General features: G+C 41.6%; 1 protein-coding gene across 2 annotated transcripts in view; it reads left to right on the top strand.

Annotated features, from left to right (window-relative positions):
- Nucleotides 1-6033: 6033 nt before the first annotated feature.
- The window catches only part of LOC107185799 (probable calcium-binding protein CML11), a 53619-nt gene continuing 41300 nt past the window's right edge, over nt 6034-18352 (top strand). For both annotated transcript variants that reach the window (XM_015573560.1, XM_015573561.1), the window contains exons 1-3: nt 6034-6234; nt 11647-12058; nt 16376-16519. In XM_015573560.1, coding sequence (XP_015429046.1) covers nt 6136-6234; nt 11647-12058; nt 16376-16519 — 655 coding nt within the window. In that variant the 5' untranslated portion in view covers nt 6034-6135. The remainder of the gene's footprint in view (nt 6235-11646; nt 12059-16375; nt 16520-18352) is intronic.

The following is an 18352-nucleotide window of genomic DNA, read 5'->3' on the forward strand; positions in this document are numbered from 1 at the left end:
CGAATCTCGTTGATCTACTGAGGGGGTAACGTGGATAGTGGAAAAAAAGTAGTGGAACATTACACGTGTGTCGGACGATTGTCGACGCGGTTTTTGTAGCCATTGTAGCTATTCAGATGCATTCGTCCTCAAACCGACACGTATTGTACTTCTGTTGAACAATCTAGTCTTTAAAGTCTGTGTTTGAATTCAAAGAACCGCCAGATTGTCCGATTGTACACGAAAGTGGCCGAGTCAAATTGTAGGCTGAGGATTCTTAAAAATACAGATACCGTTGTAGAAATACCGAGTAATTCGAGAGCATCGAAAATTCTCTAATCATATAAAACGAAACAGTGTTATGGGAATACCGTGTTATACGAGGGTTACCTGTGTTTGTTCCATCGTTGAAATTCTAGCAGTTTACGTAACGGCGTGGTCCGTTATTAAAAAATAATGTTCCAGCAAAAAGCCTGTTAATAAAAGGAGGGAAAGAAAGCACCTGCCATTATATGCCGGTGAATAGGCCGTGTGTTTTCTTTCGATCGACCTCGTTTCCTTTATTCCCATACTAACCGTTCCTGGCGACATCTTCGAGGAGTGTGCCGTCAAAAGATATATCTTTATTTTACGCCAGGGAAAATAGCGATGACGTTTAGTCCGTCACTTGTTCGGTACGCACATGACTAACACATTGCCTTACGATTTACTTTTAAAGAAACGTGCGTGTGCAGACAATTTAATTTAGCGCAACTCTGTGCGCGGAGTTATCACAAAACGCCTAGCACCGTTATCTACAATGAAACAATTTTAAATAGCAAAGAAGGCAAAAGAATGTGTAAATATTATAATAATTTTTTTTTACAAGTTAGAAGAAATTCATATGGTTTTTAAACATTTAAATATTCGGCGGGCGTCGCCCGTCAAAGTCGAGTTTAGTACAGAAAATATATGCGAGCGAGACTCGTCATTTCCACTTAAGGGGTAAAGATCCTTCCATTCGAGTTTATACATACATATGTCGATTCATTAGTAGGAAACTGTCAGCCGTATACATACGTACCGTAATTTTAAATTTCTTTGCAATGGAAATTAGTTCCAATTCAAAAATAAAAGGTAAGACACATCAGTGCCTGTTTTTATCCGTAATCATTTCCTTTCTCATAAACGAAATTATAGTCGCGAGCGGCGGCACGCTGCGTGAAATCGGTTGTAAACGGGCGGTCAGCCGCAGCGCTAACGAGTTCTCCCTCAACGCGTTTGTCTCCCTTTCCAGCCGGCCGATTAATCGGTTAATTCTTGGTAATTTCGCGCATTCCCAATTAGCGGCCGACGAATATGCGGCCTCTCCCCGATCAGGCTCAAACAACTTGCCGAATTTACCGAACTTTACTACGCAGGATTGTTTTCTACGTTTACCAGTTCGATCATATTCTTTGAAACACCTCCCCTAAATATTACAGTATGTAAAAGTGGTTATAGTTTGTCGGTAGAAGTATCAGCTTATGCGATATCGCACCGATCAGCTTGTTACGAGGGGAAGTCTCCCTAATCTTTTAGGGGATGATAAATGAAATTGTAGATAAATAACATTTTCCTTGGATTTACCTTTTATGTTTCAAATATATTTACATGGTAACTGAAAATCAACCTTTATAAAATGGTATAAACAATGTTGAACGTGTTGACCTTCACCCAACGATGCATCAGTCGGTGCGGACTTGGTTGTGGAAAGGGTGTATTGTAAGTTTTCCATTTAACGGTCAGAACTCGTCGACGTTAAAAAAGTTGTATACATTCTAATATATTTATGACTGAAAGTGCTGCAAGTTTGACTAGGGAACTTCGGTAAACTGAAAATTCAGATAGTTGAAACTTTGCAGATTTAATGGAGAACTCAGTACAAGGAGTAGGCAAATTTCTTTTAGGCAATTTGTTTGTTCTTCAGGGTGAAAACACCCCTTAAAATTTAATGTGTGTTTTTTTTTTCTGTATGCCTTAAACGCTATAGTAGGTACACAACAAATTTTTGGAATGAAAATTTAAAGGCTTTTAAGGACAAAAATTCGATCGAGTTTAACAAGTTTTTTATTTTATTTTTATCGCATTAAATTCCTGGGAAGGGAAAGAATTGTCTATTTTTACTCATGTTTTCAGAAATCACTTCATAAAGTTTCATTTTGCATAAAAATCTGCAGTCTAGCTATATAACATTGTTTTGCTGTACAGTGTAGACGCAGCTTAACGGCGTGATTCACAGCCGACGTGAAGTAGGTTGTGTCTTATCTGGGTATCTGTAAAAATGACCACGAATATTAAGAAGATCTTTGAAACGGGGGAGCGTGCGCGATCCCCAACGTAGGTAGTGGCCCTATCGTACAGATCCGATAAAGTCAACGAAGCCAGTTACTCGTCGCCCCGCAAGATATGTACAAGTTTGCCACGGATTGTTTGCTTCGATGTGGATCCAGTCGTTGTGCCGTTTCAACGGTTAAGGTAGCTGGTAACTGCATGTCGTCGTCCACAAATTACGCTAATCCCGAGCGGAACCGTTGAAATTTGCCGTTCTGGCTGTCACGGGATCCCAGCGACTAACAGTGCGACTACTGTGCAAGACGAGCCGCTTAAAAGCGACACACGATTTGTCTTAGAGACACCGAAGATGCCACCGCGAAACGGATATATTCGGTGTTTGAACTGCATTTCACGCTTACTTTGGAATTTACTACGTGGAACGTTCTATCCGAAATTTTCACTGGATCTTGAAAATTATTGTTAAAGTTCGGTAAGAGCGAAAGTGTACGTTAATTTCATTCTATCTAAATTCAAAGCTGTATGTATGGATCTCTTTGACAGTTTAACGTTGTTGATTCAGTCATACTTTTCACGAGAATTGCACGGAGTTAAGGAGGATTCTCGTGTAACAGCTCTGGAAGCAAGTGATTTTTGCGAATTTTTTGTTGAAAAAACTTCTGATAATGTGAGAGTAAACGATCTTGAAATATATGAAGCCGATATTATGCGAGTCTTGTGATCCTATTCGACTATGTAATTGATTAGCTTTTAAGTTATCTTGCATGCCAATTTTGGAAATATGTTTAAAGGTATGTCACTTGCCGTTTCGAACTTTGGCGCGACACACTAACAAGGCTGTAACTTCTTTATTATTTCGAATTCGGCTTTGCAATTTTTGGAGCATATATTTGAAATGTTGTACCTTTGATTTACGTAACAAATTTTTTTATTTTTGAACCGGTTATATGAGAACCCCTCCTTCATGTAGATATTTAAAAAAATGAAAATTGAAGTGGCAGTTTGCAATTGAAAGTAGCTATGCGCGTGTGTCGCCTGCAGTTAGTTTTTCCCATAAATATGCAATGTTTCCACGGAAAATCGACATCGACACATTGCCAGGAGCCACTGGAAGGACATGAATATTGAACACCAATCACAGGTGTATCGTTTTCTTCGCACCTTTCACACTAGTTGCAACACTCTCGAGAAGTCCGACGATCCTTTCACTGAGAGGGGAATTAAACGGTTTAACAGCAACATAAAAGGCGTTATCTCCTATATGCAGGCCACGATGTTGTCGCATGCAAATTGTCAGGCACGCGTGAAAGTCAGTTCAAGTTCCCTCGTTTCATGTTCAATCAAAACGCGCGAGACAGCGTGATCGAGCGGTGTGTCTTATCGTTTTTCCACCCGACGCTCGTAAATTCCCTTTTTACCCGGCTGTCTTCTTTCTTTGACCCCGGGGTTGCTTGGTTGCGCGTTCTTCTACCACTGGGCAGTTCTCTCGAGTATTTTCTTCCGTTTCCGTGTTTCCAGTACTTAAATCGTTGATTTACAGGTACCCCGCGATCTGCTCCGTTCGAGCATTAAACTGAACCATCCTCGAGGCTCCGGTTCACTAGAACGGGATATTCAGTGTATTATTGATAAATCTCCCCATGAACGATTACAGTTACAATACCTACGGTTGACTAAGCCGAACGTTTAATTGCCAGTGTTACCGTGCTATTTTTCGAATGCCCTACCCCGGGATCACCTTTCGTAATTAACGGTTGACAACACGTAATCCAGCGTAACAGAACGGCTCGTTATGACGAGCAATCACCGGAATCGATGGTATTTCCCGATCGCGCGGTTTAATTAAACGACTTAACCCACCGGAAAATTACAATCGGGGCTTGATGTCGTCGAAACATTCCGCTTGACTTCGGTGTGTTCTCCCTCATCGGTATTCGAAGAAAGCATTATTTTAATCATCCACGGACTGTGCCACCTCATCACGCCAGGTAGATTGCTGCGCGCCAACCTCGAGACTCGTTACGCGACCCCTCGAATTGTCTGTCGAACTGTTAACTATCCACCTCCTAGCCTGGCTTTTGTGGAATTGGTCGTCGAGACACTCGAATCCTGCGTCGAGTTAATTAAGGTACACATTCGCGAGACCTTAATCGAGTTACAACGCGCGCCTCGCTACGGTTGGCGATGAAAATTTCGCGATTCTTTCCGGTTCATGCAAGGAAGTACCAGAAGGAACGGCCAAGTGTCGGTCCGCCGACGATAATAGTCGTGGTGGCTTTAACCACGAAGAACCCTTCGAAAGCCATCGTGCGCCTCCGTTTGTCCCCGGCATCGACGAATATCAAGCGAAGCAATTAGTGTCGTCGCCGCTAATGAAGTTTCTCGTCGTCGACGGTGAAGTATTCAGAAAGGAATTAACGGTCGGGGATAAGGAGACTTTCAACGATGCAGCCACGCGACGTGTGTGCGCCAATTTGCCGCGGGACTAAGTGACGGTTGAATTTCAGGATTAACGGTTCCGATCGAAATACCGTTTTAAGGTTTGTAGGGCATTTTTTAGGGAAGGTTGAAAAGCGATGGGCGATCGGTCATTAGAGCTAACTGTTTGCACTCGAGAGGCGAAACTCAGTCGCCGTATAATTTAATACAACGATTCGAATGAGAAGCGATCAGAAACAATTGCTACAGTTATCTTTTATTTTTACGCTTTGGATGAGTAAGGGTATAGTGTTGGTGGATCTGGTAATAGTACATTGCTTTCGTGTAGCTTATAATACATTGTTATTTTAAGATTAGTGTCCTTATTTCTTTATATGTTTATTTTAGAAAATTTCGATGAGTTTGTAGTTCACTATTGCGAAAAACCGTAAAGTTTCTAGCTCCCCATAGGTAAAACAATTTTGAGGGCAATTTGTTAAAGAATTAAGTTTGGAAAGGAATTAATAAATGGTTTAAACCGTTTTTATGCAGGATCACGTACATCCGCCTGTAGAATCTTGTACGGTTCAATTGATCAAGAAGTTTTCGTCGAGAAATTTCCCACCATTCTTCGGATAGTCTCTGCCTCACTCCCAGTGACTATTATCGAATTTAATTTGAATTCGAATATATGGGTCGACTCACCATGTAATTCGAACGTGATCAAAATATGAGATTAAGCATCGACGTATAGTAGATCTATAGAGAATAATAATTACTATTTGAAACCTATACTATCGTATATAAATAGATATTTTTCTACGAGTAATAATTTTACACGTAAAAATAAAACGAAAATTCACGAAATTGTGTTGGAGGCTTCGTTTTAAAGGTATTGACAATCAAAAATTGGGGTTACAAAGGTCTGAAAACAAGCAATCTGGATACAAGTGGTAAGCGGAGGTTACGACAGTTACGACGCGTACACTGGAGTCCCTAAAAAAACGCCCTTGGTTTGTAGCTAAACATGTGATATGTCCCTTGATACAATCCCAACATTTGCAGGTCAGTCACGAACGGTGACGATCCGGCCGAAGAACAGGTAGTTCTATACCTACACGTTGTTTACACGTTTTTATTACTTTTCTGTTTTTTGCGTGGATTCCAGTAACGTTTCCTCAGTTCAGTGCCAGTTGTCAACGCGAACGCATGTAATCGGCGCTAAATAGCCTTCGTAGAAAAGTATCTGTGTTCTTTTATAGTATTCATTTATTTATTATAGCGGGTTTAAGTTCAATTTAACTTCATTTATTTCGTGTTTATCCTGTGAATTCTGTGTTAATTATAAAATTATTCTGTGTTAATTCTTTTTTCTGTTTATTCTGTGTGGTTTCCTTTGTGAATTTGGACGAATATCCAGATTTAATGGCGTGCAACGATTCGTATGTGGTTTCTTATGAAATGTTGCAAGAAGATAGTCCAGGCTTGGGTGCAGGAGTTACGGATCATTTTTTACACCAAAAGGTAAAGGTGTATTTTTCTCAAACATTGATAGCATACGTGCCGTGACTGTCTTGCCCTAGGCGTACCACTTGTACGCAGATTACCTAGTTCTAGGCATTTTTTACACTAATTTCTTACTGTAAATAACTTGTAAATGAAATCCCCAACACAATTTCGTCATTTTAAATTTTCGTTTTGAAACGTAGAATCACCTCTTAATGTTTTTGACACTAGTAGTTGAACACCCAGTTATAATACAGGTGTAGTTAAGCTTCTAACTAGGTGACATTACTTTGAAAGATTATCTTAAAATGTGCAACTTTAGAACTTTGATGAAGGTATTATAATGGCAATAGCACAGTTTGGTACGAGGAGTCTAGAGTCTGCAGACGATTACTTGTTGTTTTTGAACAAAAGAACAATAAACTCCTAGACACACCATGCTGGTACATCTAGCATCCCTATCAGGTTCTGCAGTAAGTAGTGAAAAGCATGCGTAGTAGCTTCTATTCTTAATGTTATCACTTGAACGTTTCATAATTTTATCATTAGTATTATAACGAGTGAATAATATTTAGTACTCTTACTGCCGATACCTCGAAGTTTTGAACCTTTAGTGTATTTTTAAAAATGGTCTCACCTACTTAGAGTACTCAGTGACGAGAGTTAATAATGCTGGACATTGTCGGCTATAGTAATGTGGAAGACGAAAGGGAATTAAAGAAAAATTATGAAAGAGGTTTAAGATGTAAATGTAATGGGCCAAGATTAATAGGTCATTATTTAGTGAATAATAGGTCATAAGTTATGATCCATAAGCAAATTACCATTATAAAGCATGGAGTGTAAACTCTGCCGTTGATTCACCTTCGTTTGTTTTCGATAAACATCCCTGCCTCGTGTTTTGCGGAATAATATTTCGGAAGATCGGTAGTAAAGTAATTTCCTGAAGCTTCGGCCTTTTGAACGCTTGCACAAGAAGCACCGAGTCGTGTTATTCAATTAGATAGTCGCTGAGTGGATGGCCGAGGCTGGGTGATCGCTGTAATTGAATTATCTATATGGAAGATTGCGGAAGCTAATGTACCGTGGTGATGTTATTTCTTTTTTGATCCCGCGGAGACTTATCTGCCCTCTATGATTTCTTTGCTATATCATGATTCATGACTTAATTGTGTTTGAACAGGACTGTGATTTATTTTTTAAATTAGCGAGCCTCGTATAGAACCCATAATTCTATATAATTGCGTTTATCAAGTCGTTAATACTGATTGTGTTACCAATGTACTTCTCATCTGGAGATTGACTTATACTAATTAGCATTCCTGATAAGCGAGACTGAAACAATTTCGAATCAACAGAAACTTGAAATAGTCCATATCACAGATATTAATGTATCTGTCCATGACGTGGATGAATTCTCTTCTTTTATTCTGATTTCCTATCAAACAATTCATCTGTGAATCTTTTTGCACATTCACCTTCACTGAAATTATACAACACTTCGTATTTCCAGTTCGTTGGTATTAAACAGTAATCTGTTTTTCGATATAATGTTTCACAAAAGAAATTCGAGCATCAACGTATCCATTACAATATTCTCTGTTAAATTGTCAGACTCGAGAAGTTACTCAAACAGAAGCCTGCCGGGAAAGCATCCAAATATATAATTAAACTAACTGTAAGACCAGCAAAGGCTGAAAGGGTACATTGTGCTTGCAGTTGATGAGTCAATTAAAATGCAAATGGAAGCTATGAACAATAGGGTGGTTTTTAGAATCGAAGTCTTAAACTTATATCGGGGCACCCTTTTATTTAGTTCTACCATCTGAAAATTGAGTGAATGTAATTTTTTTTTTAATTTGATTAGTGTTTACAGGTCGCTATCGGGTATCAAAGTTTTCGTGTTAATATAAATTTATTCCACTGTAGTGGACCGACACGTGCTCGTTGTCCTCAGTTTGAATTTGAATCAATACTGAAGATTCCTATTTTCTAGTACCTATTTTCTCTTAGAAACGCCATCTTTATTAACTATAAGTATCAATAACCAAGTATCTTCATTTCTAAAAATGAAAAGTTCAACTTGATTATGTAATACGGTTTTTTCATTAAAAATGTAAATTTTCTGTAAGTGGTAGCGACCCCTAAAATTCATTTAGAAGATATAAAAAAAATACCGTAGTAGTTTCCTAGGGGTATAAAACATGTTCAAAAAGTGCCACAATGAAATTTCGAGGAAAACCTTTTTTTATCCATATAAGAACCACTCTAACGAACAGTCTACTGCTATGCCAAGGAAAGTACCTACCCCACCGTACCGCGAAGACTTTCGTTTCGTCTTATTTCACCGTTAACCAAGGGTTGGTGTCGATAACAGTGAACCCAAAATGGGAAAGACCCGCAAACCAATGGGACGATATTCAGGAACGAAGCTCAGGCTCCTTTTGCAATTAGGTATCGGAGACGCCTCCTCATACTGTTCGTGGGGTGGATTCGGCCACGGATCGTACGATTCCGAACAGAAGAATCCCCGAACCCCGAGATTGGCAAAATAAGCGACGGGTCCGCTTTGTACGAGGGTGGCAGAGCGATGAAATGTAATTTAAATCGGGTCGGGACGATCCAAGGGAATCGTCGTCCCGGACAAGAATGTCAGGATCGATCAGCGACCGCTCTGACGGGTTAACGAGAATTCGATTTTGCCGCTGTGCTTTCGTTCGACAAATAAACGTGGAAAAAAGTGGTCCGCGGTGATGTTTCCCGATGGCGACGGAGACACGTCACCCCTTTATTATTAAATTCGCAGAACTTTCCCCCGCAGCGGGAACATCAGATTCGAAAGTCCTATCCGGCTGGACCGTCCACATACTTCTCGCGTTCTGGGTCAGCCATCGATGTCGGTATCGGGAGATCCGCGTTTGGAATTTAATGAAACGAATTCGTCGCGTTCATCACGAACGTTTCCGAGGTTTTTTGTTTTTCCTTTTCTCTTTCTCTTGTTCTTTCCGGCTTCGAGTTCAATTTTTTTTTTTTTTTGTAGCAGCATGACCACGAAACGGAAATACATATTCGCAGGCGAGAATTGCGATAATACGAAGGGGCTGGTTCTCTTCGGGGCCCGAATTTATGATCCTCGCGATACGTGAGCCCGATCTCGGCGGAAGATTAAAGCGGATATTGTGTTTCTCCAGCGGGATTCTTTCCCATTCTGCGTGCGAAACGAACGAAAACCGTTGCAATTTGGCGGGCTGTCCGTTCTCAGGTTTATCGATGTGACGTGGCGCGGCACGGCGTCGAACAACCCCGGGAAAAAGGCCGTGGAACAACCTGGAGAGTTTTATTGTCGCTCGAATAGACGCGCACGTGTCCCCAGTCCCTAAACAGAGTTAACCGCATCGGAACCCCCTGCGTTCTGGATTCCCGAGTGGCGTGACTTTTTTTTTCTTTCATAAATCAACCGACTTGTACAACCCCGTAGACACTCTGACTCGATATCAACGTCGGTTTATCGGTGAATCTCCGACAATTCCGTCTGACATTTTCATTCCTTTTTGTACACCACTCCCATACGTCTCGAGATGGATGTACTCCATTCTGGAGTTCAAAAAATTTTTGAACAATCGGATAGCAGCGATGGATGGTTAACCCCCACGTCAGGCAATCCTTTTTCAAGCTTTATCACGAAGAACGATGATTGCTCGTGTACTGATGAGAGTAGAACTTTCTTTTTCGGTAAATGTATATTTAATTTATGGATTCATTCTCGAGAATCTTGAATTATAAGGAAGCTTTTCTATTTTATACATCGAGGAAGTTTAAAAATGCCATGGAATATCAATCAAGTTTGTTTGATATTCCATGGACTACTGTCCCGCCTTCAATTACTCTCCGATGACACCGAGGATAATATCTCAGACGGAGGAAGTTGTACGAGTCGAACATTAAATCACTCGATCGATTCGACGACCAAGGAGACACGATTACTGTGAACGACAGGAAAACACGTTCCGTGGTTTGGCCTCCCAGACCTTCACGCCGATAAACTTCTCGAACTGATACGCCTGCGGAACGTGCCTCCATGTTTATGGCCGTGAAACTGCGGATCCTCGACACTTCGTGATCGTTACCACAACTATGTGTACTTTTTTCCGCTCCAGTTACATCAACTTCGTCCCAGTTCTCGACGCGACGTATCCTATCCGTATTAGCTTTTTATTACACAGGGTCCGGTAATGTGATTCGCGAGGGTACTTAATGAGGAAAATTTCTGCTAACCCGCGTTTTATTTCTTCCTACATCAAACCACACCGTGTTGCTGTCTGTCCCAGTGTAAATTAATATCGGTGAGCTCATTGGATCATGATATGATTGCGAATGTTGATTTTGAATAAATTGAATGATGTGATTTTGAATAAATTGAATGATATGATTTTGAATAAATTGAATGATGTGATTTTGAATAATTTGATACATCTTGGTAACACACTTAAACTACAATGAATCTAGCAAACATGTTTTGTAATGTGTGTGTACATACATGTTTGATTTGAATCAGATGTCCAACTGCTGCTCACGAGCAAATCTTCCCCTCCGAAAGTACCTTCACTATGGGACTCAGGCTAAGACGCTGAAGTCGTGTTTGGAAGACGATTGGGACACTTGAGCGAGTCAATCTGACGATCACAGTAAGGGTTCCTCCGGAGGGGACGATTTGCACATGAGTAGCAGTTGGACACCTCTGATCTAAATGATCGATGTGTTCTCCTTGACAGCCGAATGTGTTTTTTTCGATGGCTGAATGTGGTTTGTCTGATGTTTGTATTTCTGTAGTGATGGAAATGGCGAATTTTTGGTTGATGTAAAGATGTTGTGTGATGATGGCAATTTGAGGTAGAAGAAGTAAGGCTTTTGGTGACGGTTTGTGGATTGTATTAACAGCCCCAGACGCGACGATCGTTGAGACCTTTGCCTACCTGTGTTAGGTCGCGACCCATACGATTACCAATAACCAGGATTCAACTGCCTTTGTCCAGAGAAAAGCATAATACCAAACTCCGTTTCCCAGCACTTTATCCAACCGCGCTTCATTATTCCCCTATGTCACGGTGGACTGTCCATCGCTACACGCTTCATGCCACCTGTGGCTATCGAGCCTGCCCGATCCACTACCGTCGCTAAGCATTAAATCCTGACCTACAAAATTCTCACGTTAACCTCGTTAAACGTGTTCCGCCGTGACTATATACACTCGCTGGACCTGAAAAAATGTCCTTCCTTTTAAATTTGAATTGAGCCCACTTAGACGAAGTCTGCTTTCTTTTGTTCAGTCTATATCAACAGCTAAAACGTGGAGATTCGCTGCATGTATTATTGAAGGAGCAATTCACCGGGGATATCTTGGTGAACTCGGTTCGTTTAAACTGTTTGCAGACGAGACAGAGCAGCGGGACAGTGGGGAACAGCGAGGAGCAAGAAGGGGCGAGCGGCTGTTCCCCTAGGACGTCAACAGGGACGATAACGATGACTATGACGACGACGCCGCCGACAACACCGACGTCAACGGTGACAGGAACGTCAGGGCCGGTGTCGTTCCTGCCCGCGGAATCACGTCCGTCGATATCGTCCGCGGCGGGCTCGCAGTCGCCGCCGTGTCGATGGCAGCTGCAAGATGGTCAGTCGCGTGCGACGACCACCACGTCAGCCATGTTTTCGTCCGCCTCTTCGTCCGCGGAGACCAGCAAGCTGTCGACGAACGTCCTGTTCTCCCTGCCCGCATCGCCGAAACGACCGGCCCCTGTCTCGTCCAATAAAACACCGAACATAACCAAGTCGCAGATGAAAGGTGAGTTCAGGGGAATGAAATTGGAAATAGATATTTACGACGCGTGGAAGTGTTTGCGATAGTCACTTTTCAAACAGTATTGCTGGAGAAGAATGTTCTGTGTAAATTACACGAAGTTTATTTTGTATTTAGTCCTGTATTTCTGTGGTTAAAAGTGCATTCATTGATATGGTAGAAGAGCTGATTCAGCATGTTCAACGTTGTTGTCGGGAAATAGGAGGATCGAGTGGAATCCTCCGCGCTTGTACGACATTCTCCGAAGAAACGTGTTGAAACGCCTGTCGGAATGAATGGGGTGCACGTCGAACATATAAGTACTCTAGGCAGAGATGACATTTGAGCGGTAGGGACGCTTTTTAACGTGGGAACAAGGGATTTTAGAAAATTTTCTGTATTCTCTAGAGCATTGTATTATTTTTCTTCAATGAAAACTCACTTAGATAATTGACAGAATAATGCTGGGAATAACTGATTCAGAATTTTTTTCAAAATCTAACAAAGTCCACCTCAATTAATTCATTTAGAGAAGTATATCGAGGAATTTCTTTTTTCCTGAGATTTACGAAAATATTAACGTTACATTTAAAGCGAATGTTCCACTTCAATTTGACGTAGGTGCTGGAACAGTAGAGTCTACTTTCTTCTTGGAAGTTAAGTATATTTGCTGAAAGTAGTCAGACAAATGTCGCGGGGTAAACATTTAAATAACCTTGTATGCAGGATAACTGCATCGTAACCTATTATTGGAACAATTACCTTGAAAGTTCTGATCTGGGTCATGGATATACATTATCCAATATGTTCAAAGTTCCATTATATGTGTATTATGGTAGGTAAATCGGTTTCATATTTACTAACCTGAATCATTATTATAATTAATTTCAAACATTCCACATATGTAAGATGTCATTTCGTTACCAAAATGCTAGGTTCTTGAATCATTTCATTATATCCACCTACGGTAAACGGAAAACAGATTAATTTCATTTTTAGTCAAAATTCTACTGAGTAGGTATTCAGTCATCAGCATTCTACATATTCTTAAGTTTCGCTAAAAATATCATATTTCCATCGTTAAAACTGTTCCTGTAAATTCGAAAATCCAGTACAACACGATGACGAGTTTCCTTTTCAGTCTTCGAAGAAATATTCTCGCAATATTCGAAACCATTCCCTCGAGACGAATCGAAAAATTGTATTTCCGATATTTTCAGCGAGCCGCGTTCGCTCGACGTTATTCCCATCAGTTCGTTAGTTCCGTCGTAGCGACGCTCATACGTCACACGCGTTCAGATCCAGGCATTTCGTTCACCATCACGATCGTCCGTTAACAAGTAGATCGTAGCCGCTGCGAGGTTAAATATCCAATTAACGCGAGGTCTCGCGAGAATTGAATTTGTTGACACGCACGCGTCGCCACCGAACGGAAGTACGAATTTCTTGTTTCGATTTTCCCATCTTTCCAACGCCGACGAGTCGAAACTTTATATCCGATCCTATTCAGTCCCCCATCTGCCGCGGTTAAATAAGAAAGCTAAAAGAAAATATAGGAAACGGGTGACGATTGAACTTTCAACGAATCCGAAACGGGCTTTTACAGCTGTAAAAACGATTTTTCATCGTCAAGTCGTTTCACGGGACCGAGTGGAAATCGCCAGGTCGGCCACTGATGAGCGAGCGAGTGACGCCGTTAAAAGCGTGGGATCTCGCCAAACGGAATTCGAGTCAAAAGAAAATCTTGTCAGCGTCGTATCTCGAGGACGCGAATCTGCCTTTTCTGTTGCTGCAAAGGCACGCCACACGCGTCGACGACTTAAATTCTGCAGCTTCCATTCCTTTTTTCTTTTTTCTGGGACGCTATCGAGGAACTTTAAGCGCGTAGCTTCGCATTAAAAACTTCGAATATTCGTCGTGGCGGAGTTACTTTCTGTACCAATAACTAACAAGCTTTTCACGGAAAGCACTTGCCATGTCCTTGAAGAGACATTTACTTGCATCATATCTTCCCTTCGGAAAGAACTTCATTCGGGATTCGTGTATTCTATCATTCTCGTAGAAGCAAAACGAGTGTATTCTTAATAATACTGTACTAAATTCAATGAGTCGAGTCACCAGTTGTAAATAAACATACGAGATATGGCAGTTAGGTGGGTCAGGAGGGTGTTCACAATCTTCGGGTACTGTAACACTTATTAACCCTTTATGGACCAAGCAGTGAAGTGATAAGATTTTTTATTCTTTGCAAAATTACATACCTAAATGGAACAATAAATAGTGATGAAAAGATTATTAAGCCAATTTCTAGGATTCTCTTTCATAACCCCAATGTTAGAAAATAGTATTCAATGATGTAAGTTAACTGACGAAATATTGCAAATGAGCATTGGTCCTTAATGGGTTCATAATATAAATATAAAAGAATGAAACGAACGTAAGACAAATACAATAAAACAAATACGAATATAGATAAAAGAAATAAAAAAAAAGCAGGAGCGAACGAAGACGCAGACTACAATGACCAGACGCGTTCGACGGAACGATAGAACCGTCTCTGACATCGACAATTGATCAGCGTTTGACAATTGGCGTGAACCAATAACTGTCACCACGACCTTTTTCGCGTGCTTTAGCGCCTAAACGTTTTGCTTCCAGCTGGAGACTCGAACGACGAACAGAATCCAATCGCTCAATCCTCGATTTAACTCGATCGTTACTTACATCGTACCATTTCTCAAGCGACGTTTAAAATTCAGTCTAGGAGATACTCACCTGTAATACCTCTATCCAAAGAAATCATCCCTAATCGTGCCCATGGCTTACGAGTATCCTCTGTTATCGTAGAACTTATCTCGAGAGATACGGTTCGAAGAAGAAAAAGGGGGAACGAGTACCGCGAGGGGGAGGGGGCAGTGGAAAACGATGAGTAAAAAGGGAACGCGAGACCGCAAACCCGTAACCGGGTTAAGCAGAACCTATTTGTCGACGGTTCTTCCTGCGCGGTTTTTCTTCGACCGTTATCCATTAGCGAAAAATCACGTGGCTTCTCGTTTCTATTCGAGCTCTCCGTTCTCTTTCTCTCTCTGGTCCTCTCGGCACAATAGCGCATGGATACGCTGCGGGGCGCGGAATGTGCGCTTATAGGAAAACCATAGCCTCCGGTACGTGCAAAATCAATGGGCCGTGAAACGAGGCTATTAAACGGTCGAGTCAAGCACCGACGAACCGATGTCTGACCCGCGCGCCGGTTGTGTCCCTTGTGCCTCATCGTGACCGCCGCGGGCATCAAACATCGCGGAATGTTATCGACCGGAGCATTTAATCAGCTCGAACGACCGTGCCTCGTAAATCGAACCGTTTGAAAAAAAAAAAAATACGCCAAGTACCTGTCGGTTGGGGGGCGAGCTTTACGATTCCTCCGGCGTCTTCCACGATTGTGATCCAGTCTCTATCACGGGGTTTTGTCGATTTCACTCGGGTCAAGCAATTAGCTACATCAAAAGAGAAGAATTTCTCGCGGGATCCCTTCGAGCTGTTGTTCAGTGAGGTATTTTTCACTGAAAAGCCGGACATAACTATTTTAAAATTTGCTGAATCTTTAAACTCTCATAATGTTGTTGAAATTCATCCAAAGTTGATGAAACGAACACCTATTTTAAAAGTTGTATAGTAAAGCTTCGATTAACACTTGAAACACGGCCCCCTTTGAGCAGTTATCGTAGAGAGACACAATTTCTGCAATTCATGAATTGCATTTTAAAGATCTCTCCGAGCAGTTATAAAGAATTTACTGTACTTTCTATTTTTTGATCCCTTAAACTGCTTTATCGAAGACCTTTTTCTAAACCTTTTAACCACTTCTATCGAAATGGGTGGTTAGGGGGTAAAATCCACCCTTAAAGAGATCTGTCCCAAAATGTAAATTTTCATGATGTTTGTTAAGTGTTACGAACTGCAAACAACATCTTTTACAATTTTGATGTATACTACACAATTATACATCATTCAGTGCATTGTTCTCAATTCTATTACCATCGAGAAAGGGCCTTTTTTGGATAACGAAAGTCGTGGTCTCGGGTAATTATTAATCGCCATATGATTTTATTTTGGACCAACCTGCATTAAGACCGGAACGAACCTCTTTACCACGACATTATGCGTCACGGGTCTTGAACGCGTTTCGGTACTCAGAGCTTTTCTCTTTCAGTGTATCCTGCTTGTTATAAAGCGCGTGCACCTTTGCTCGGCCGTTTATACGCGACGAGGGTGGGAATTAATGCGATCCTGGTGTATTAAACGCGTGGAATTTTATTGTTGTAGAATTCAGGGAGGCTTTCAGGCTGTTCGACAAGGATGGCGACGGGAGTATCACGAAGGAGGAGCTGGGCAGGGTGATGCGATCACTTGGACAGTTCGCGAGGGCCGAGGAGCTGCGTACCATGTTGCAGGAGATCGACATCGACGGTGAGTCTGTCTATACGTAACATGTATAATGAAACTAGGAATTAAATTCTTAATAGGTGTAAGTTCAGTTCGTTTTTTAACGTACACTGTCGACAGACTCTGGACGCAGTTGTAGATTACAAGAATTTCTTTCTTATTATAAATTCCTTCTAGTAAGATAAAGTCGATAAGTAAGATAATGTTCGACGTGCACGATCTCAACCCACTAGACTTTTACTTTTGGGGCCATTTACAAATATTGTGTATTCAACGCAAAAGTGAGTAATGTGCATGATCTGCAAGAAAGGATACACAACGTATTTAAGACTATTCGAAGTATACTTGGTATTTTCGAATGAGTGTAGCATTTAATGCTACAGTGTGCAGTAACTTGTGTGGAGGCACGTGATGGGTATTTTGAACATTTTCTTTAATCATTTATAACTCAAAAACTAAAGTATATAGGAAAAATGTGCGTATGACGCTTTTCACTTATACTAGTGTGTAGATTTACCCCTTGAAGTATTGATATGTACTTATGAATCACCCTGTATGTGTTCAGTAAGTACTTTAACTATACGTGTATAGTATTTCTCAAACATGTTCAGTGAGACCGCTGTAACCGTTACGCATCGTATTCAAATAAAATCCACCGACCAATAAATATTTCTCAGGGCGATGGATCATCGAATGGTAGCATGATGGTTTCACTTGGCAACTTTTACAAGGGTTCAGCGGGGCTCGTAAACAACGTAGCCAACAATCTGATATTAGACGTGGCCTTCGAAGTTTACCAATCGTCCGTGTAACCACGTTGGCCCACTTACAACCTTTCTGCTCGACGGCATCGTCTTAATTGCGGGTAATTTTCGCGAAGTGTTCCACCCCCGCCTGACAATGGGAAGGACGTTCGTGAACGGGGAGCCTCTTTATTAAGCCAGATCCGCACCCGCTCGAACCCCTTCCACCGGGCCGTACACTTCTTTCCTCCTTATTGTTCAATTGTATCCTCACTCTTCTCTCCCACGACCAGACAGTTTCTTCTACTTTTTATTCCGTTTCGTCCCCCTCGTGTTTTGGCGAAACGAGAAGAGAGTCGTCCAAGAATCTTGGCCGAATGCGCACAGCCGGTTAAAAGTTTCTATTGTTCCAAACGCCCCCGCGACGATATTGCCACTCTCGATCTTGAGGCGCGCTCGATTCGAGCTGCATCCGTGACCGAAATCTTCTTAACCTTTCCACCCGGCCAGTTAGCAAACTTGGAGGTATTTAGAGGGGATAAGGCGGGAATTTCGGTGAAAATTAAATCGCGACCGTTACTCCGGAACAACTCTGTTAAGTGAAACGTTGAAATTAAGATCGTGGGGCTGAATATTGGATCGCGTGGGACGGAGGAAGATTACTTCCTAGGTCGAGGGACTTTTCTGGAGCTGTACACACGATCGGTGAAAAGGAATCTGTACCTGTTGCTGATTCCCAACCTAGTGAGCAAGTAACTGGTTTTATCGCAATAATAAAAGTATCGTTCGCGCCCTCTTTTATGGCTGTTATACTTTTCTGTTACTTGGAAGAGAGACTGGTCGACGAATTCGACAGAATCTGCGAGGAAGTGTCTCTCTTTCTTCGTGGAGACGGAAATATTTTCCGGTTTGAAATTACTCGTACGTCTAAACAACCGTCACGTCGAGTCATTCGTTGCAGTGAATTCGCAACCTGTCGTCGTCAATTGCGACTCGTGTTTACCGCGCGTAAAATTTTTCCTCTCTATATACGCGTAACACCTCGGTTCGCGACACGCTAGTTCGGCTGTATCCCTTTGCCAGTGAAAGCCTTCACGCTGGTGACAGAATTTTT

This window comes from Dufourea novaeangliae, unplaced genomic scaffold (genome assembly GCF_001272555.1).
Source record: "Dufourea novaeangliae isolate 0120121106 unplaced genomic scaffold, ASM127255v1 scaffold56, whole genome shotgun sequence".
Classification (NCBI taxonomy): Eukaryota; Metazoa; Arthropoda; class Insecta; order Hymenoptera; family Halictidae; genus Dufourea; species Dufourea novaeangliae.